Source organism: Parasteatoda tepidariorum, chromosome 4, assembly GCF_982258835.1.
Source record: "Parasteatoda tepidariorum strain Cologne lab strain chromosome 4, Ptep-v5.0, whole genome shotgun sequence".
In the NCBI taxonomy this organism is placed as follows: Eukaryota; Metazoa; Arthropoda; class Arachnida; order Araneae; family Theridiidae; genus Parasteatoda; species Parasteatoda tepidariorum.
The window spans coordinates 50,977,073-50,982,596 of NC_141758.1; the positions used below are offsets into that span (position 1 = coordinate 50,977,073).

General features: G+C 33.6%; 1 protein-coding gene across 1 annotated transcript; it reads right to left on the minus strand.

The window, feature by feature from the left end:
- Window positions 1–3,302: 3,302 nt before the first annotated feature.
- On the minus strand, window positions 3,303–4,237 carry LOC147810954 (multiple coagulation factor deficiency protein 2 homolog). The gene has a single exon (XM_087161081.1). It carries the CDS (start codon window positions 4,155–4,157, stop codon window positions 3,738–3,740), a length of 420 nt encoding a protein of 139 aa, XP_087017207.1. The 5' UTR covers window positions 4,158–4,237; the 3' UTR covers window positions 3,303–3,737.
- Between the last annotated feature and the right edge of the window lie 1,287 nt (window positions 4,238–5,524).

Below are 5,524 nucleotides of genomic sequence, written 5' to 3' on the forward strand. Positions count from 1 at the left end.
TATATCTGAAGGGTGAAATTTTCTCCAGATACCTGTACCCATGATACTGCTCAGCAACCGACCACAAGATTTTATGATTCCACAGATGTTACGAGCACGTATATCACATGTACTCGGTGGGTGTAGTGGAGTCGAGGATCAAACCCCGTTCCTTCCGAACCGGAATCCAATTCTTTAACCACTAGGTTAAAACAGACCGGTAAATAAATGAATGGACAGAATGGCGGAGATTCTAACATGCTGTACAATGATAAGTAGTAGTAGTAGTTCTTCTTTTACGTCACACTAGAGCTGCACAATGGGCTATGTGCGACGTTCTGAGAAACATCCCTGAGGATGATATAAAGACATACCATCACAATTTTTATTCTCAGCAGGAGGGAGGGCTCCCCCACTTTGGTAACTTGCACGTGAATTTCTCACCTTACAGTGAAATAGTTAAATAAGGACTGATACCGTACACCACTGGTCCCTTCACATCGTGATCAAAGTAATTATCCACGCGCTCACTGACTGCTGCCAGTGATGCTTAATTTCAGTGTTCTACTGGGAACCGTGTCTTACGATCAGTCCTTGTCCCGCAGTGGACTGATCGTTAAGACACGGTTCCCAGCAGATCACCGAAGTCAAGCATCACTGGCTGCGGTCAGTGTGCGGGTGGGTGACCACTTGGATCAGTTTGCGTAGGGACCGAGGGTGTGCGGTATTGGTCCTCGTTAAACTGTGCTACCGTAAAGTACTCGACTTCGCGCGCAGGTCGTTGGGCTATCGAAGCGGAGGTGCCATCCCCTCCACAGAGGATCAAAATTGCGATGGCATGTCTTCGGATCATCCTCCGGGATGTTTCCCAGACCGTCGCCAATAGCCCATTGTGCAGCTCTAGTGCGACGTAAATTAACAACAACAACAACAACTACGATCAGTCCTTGGTGTGGCCAAAGATAAGAAAGGTTGCTGGTTCGTAGCCAAAATCACAGGAAAACTCAAGCACTTTTAAACAAATGGCATACAAGTACTTAAAATAAGAATTAATTAGCAATTTTAATAATTCGGGTAGGTAGGCACTTTATTAACGTGGCACTAGATCTGAAAATGGGCTATTGGCGACGATCATGGAAGCATCCCTGAGGATGATCTGAGGGCATGCCATCACAATTTTGACCCTCTGCGGAGGGGACGGCTCCCCTGCTTTGGTATCCCGACGACCTGCGTGCGAGCTCGAGCATTTTATGGCAGAACAGTTTAACGAGGACCGATACCGTGCACCCTCGGTCCCTACACTGGCCGATCAAAGTGGTCACCCACCGGCACACTGACCGCAACCAGTGTTGCTTGACTTCGGTGTTCTACTAGGAACAGCGTCCTTACGATCAGTCGACTACGGGACTTAATAATTCGGATTTAGGCTAGGATTGCTGAAAAAGTTTGAACATTAACTAGGAACTGAAATTACTAAAGAAATACAGCAAGTAAAAAGCAAAATTTATATATTAAATATGAAATCTGCTAGATATTATATATGAAATATTCGTCGTAGCAATTTTCAAAGTTTCCTCTAAAAGCAGATCTATTACATGCGTTCTTGCTTTAGAGTTTGTATTTATAACGTTAAGTGTCATTTTCGTCTTAATTTCGTCAATCTACTATTTCATAAATTTTTTTATAAGCCTCAAAGAATTTCAAGCTTCTAGTGACCAGATATTACAGTATTTTTGTAGCCTAACTTAGTAGCCCAACGTGATACAATAAAAACCCATAATTTAATGCCTTGCATTCTATGTTGCGCATTAAATATAATCATTTCTGTAATAATGTGCACTAAATCTGGTTTTAGATTTGATGTAATTATAAAAGATGTTCCCTAATTTAAATGTTTAAAATATTCCATAAATAAAGTTTTTCCAGAATAATTCTTTATCTAATTCTAAAGTATCAGTTGAGAAAACCATCGAATTCGATAGTGAAAATTCTAAGTCAATAAAAGAATAAAATGTAAAAACTTCCACGATTTTTTTTTCCATGGAACAAATAAGATCATAAGAGCAAACTTCTCGTCAATAAACTTTCATTTCAAAGCATTTTTAGATTAAAGTACAAATTGTAAATTCGATATTTCACTATTAAATTGTCGCTTGTGGCTTGATTTAATTTCCAGCAAAAATTATAGCATTCTGTACATGTAAATTAGAAGATTTAATAACTTCACTCTTTCTTAGGAACAGTGTGTTTAAGGCAAGTCTACCGCAGTATGTAATGCAATCCTCAAAAAATCTAACTTTAAAACTTAATTAACTTTTAACTTTTAAATTTAACTTTTTAACTTCTAAACAGACTTATTATCTCAGAAAAAAAATAGCAAAATTAATGCAAATTCTAAGATATTTTCAAAGTTCCTCTTATGATTTGAAAATTGCTTCAATGGAAATAAGATTTCCTTCCAAAGGAAAGTCCAAGGATGATTTTTTATATTTTAAAATTATGTTTAGAATTATTTTTTAAAGTACCGAACCACGTAGCGAAGTTTTTAAACTAAATAAAATTAAAAATTCATACACGTTAATTGCACGCTCAAGATTTCATCCAGTTGTGTAGAACTCTCCACAAGTTTGAATTGCTGGTGCTATTAAATAGATTTTTTTTTCTTTTGTACAGTTAACATGATTTAACATCACCATTGCTACAAATACAATGAAATTACTAAAGCTTTCATTTTACAAGTTTGCATCGAAACACATAATTTTTATTAAACAGAGCTGTCTGATTGTCTTGAAACTAATATTCGAAACATTCTGATATATAAAGTAAAAGAAAAATCCATTTATTTTGACAATACTTACTTAATTGGTGACACTATTCTGCTTAACCAATAAAAATCGACCAATATGTAAAGTTTTCTTCGCTATAAATAATTTCGTTAAGATATTTAAGAAGAGTAACGTTAAAATAGTTAAAATGAGGAACTAGAAACAGAACATCAAACAGAAGAATTAGTTTTCTTTAACATTGTTACAGTAAAACTAAAGCAAATTCTTTTAAATTTAAATTTAATGCTAAATCTTTAACATGCATAGTTTATATAATTTAGCACCACTGAAGAAATAACTAAGTTCAAATTTTTATTTTTAAACAAATTTTAATTAAAAACGTGCTGATGTGTTTTAACACCATTAGCTAAACCAGTTACACATTTGTCTTGTAATTATAAAAAGTTAAGAATTAAAACTTACTACCTAAAAAGATACTCCAGTTATTTATAGTTAAAAAACTTACTTAAATTCATATAGAGAAATAATTAAACAATGTTTAGTATACTAGTTTATTAAGACAAATAAAATTACACATTTACAATTAATTATAATAGACACTCAATTTCACAAAATCCAATTTTGTTTACTAATAAAACACATTAAACATTTAGAGAAAACAGTGCAGTTTGTTTAGTCAAGGACTTAAAATATGATCAATAATTTCGCATATATTACCTTTTTAAAATTAGCTTTTGAAGCCACTCCTAAAAAAGCAACTTACGTCGACGATTTTAAAGTCAAATTTTGTAAGTTGCCAGTTAAAAAGTCAATTTCAAAACAGAATCAACTTTAAAAATCACAGTATTCTCGACCAAGACAATGTTCACAAGAATGTCTTTAGATATATTCCAGAGTTCAATTAAGTTTGACCCTTTTTTCAAAGTTTTTAATCAACTTAGTCGAAGAAATAATCTTTAAGTACATAAGAGACTAAGTTTGGCCCTCCTTCAAAGTTTTTTCAGCTTGTATAAACTCCGCATAATCCAAATAGCCATCTTGGTTCTTATCTATGGCTGACACTAAAAGAGGATCGATGGCTGTTTGCAACTCCAGGTCCGAGTACGCTGCATTTTCATGTTTATCTGAAGTTGGATCAGTTGCATGGTAGTGAGTAAATGCCTGAAGTATCTCTAAGCCATCCAGTTTCTTGTTGCCATCAATATCGTGAGCATTGAAGTAGTGGAATCTTAGTTCCTCGTCCTTTAGCTCGTCAGCGTCCATGCCATCAAGGTGCTGTTTCAAATGGTCCCGATCTTGCACATTTTGAAAATTCTGCGGACCATGATTATGGCAGGAGATTAAAAAGAACAGCGAAAAGAGGACGATGATTTCTAAAGCAAAGACAGACATCTTGGATAGTATGGTAACTAAACGCAATAGCTCTAGTCTCGAGAGAAATGAGAAAGAAGTGTTGAGTAGATGGCTTTTATCGACTTTTCTCGATTGCGCACATCGTTTCGCATTTCACTCAGCGCGCATGCTCTCATTTTCGGTTCTGAAATTAAATTTCAGCAATTCCGCGTTTCGTGATTGTAATTTGAAGATTCGAGAGTCAGCCTTTTCTCTTTTAATATATTTAAATGCTTTAATGAGGGATTCTTTTAGTAAAATTTTAAATTCTTTCCTTATGTATTTTTAACAAAATAATAAAGAAAAATTTAATGCGCTGATTTAAATATTAATGTAAATGACAATATATTGTTAAAAAATTAAATTTACTAGTTTAAAAAGAGATTTTTTTAAGTTCTCTTGCGCAATCGAAGACTACGGTGATTATTATTAGTAGAAGTTCTACTCTTTCACTATATTTATGTTTAATAGTACAACATCAATAAAATTTAATTGCTATCTTAAACAATAATTAAAATGATATTTTGTTTTTAAAAAAATTTTATTTAAAAATGTATTGGACATTTATAAGACCTGTGAAAAAACCTTTTGAATTATTAAGTACGATCAAATTTTTGAAAGGAAATATATATAAAAAGAAATTATTTTAAAATATACGTAAATATAATTTATTTCACGAAAAGGTATTAAGATGAACCTTCTGTTCATCTTAATACCTTTTCGTGACAATCGTATATTTCGTATATTCTGACAATCTGACAATCGTATATTTTCTTATAAAAAAAATAGAGCAAAATTAATACTAAAATAAATAATCTCTATTTTCCCAAAAGAATAAAATCACCATTAAATAAAACATACTTGCATTTTAATCTTATGATAGCTGGATTTTATCTTTAACCTTATTTTGCGCTGTAAGCTTAAGTAGATTTAATAAAATTTTCGTCTTAATTATGCGATGCTTATTCATATAATCGTGATTCTTATACTGGTGTTTATTTAAAGCACCAAAAACTGCTGTATGTATTTAAAATAATTTTCTATTAGTCTAATTACATTGCTTTCTACGCTACAGTTGTACTTATTAGAATCTAGTTACAGCTAGTGTCATATAATTAGAGCCCTTAAATCAAAATTTGAATTTTAGAGACTAGTATTTTTGTTTTGATTTCATTTGTTGTTGTTGTTGTTAATTTACGTCGCACTAGAGCTGCACAATGGGCTATTGGCGACGGTCTGGGAAACATCCCGGAAGATGATCCGAAGACATGCCATCACAATTTTGATTCTCTGCGGAGGGGATGGCACCCCCGCTTCGGAAGCCCGACGACCTGCGCGCGAAGTCGAGCACTTTACGGTAGCACAGT

Coding starts and splice junctions, on each gene's coding strand:
- LOC147810954 (XM_087161081.1), bottom strand. CDS start 4,157: ATGTCTGTCTTTGCTTTAGAAATCATCGTCCTCTTTTCGCTGTTCTTT.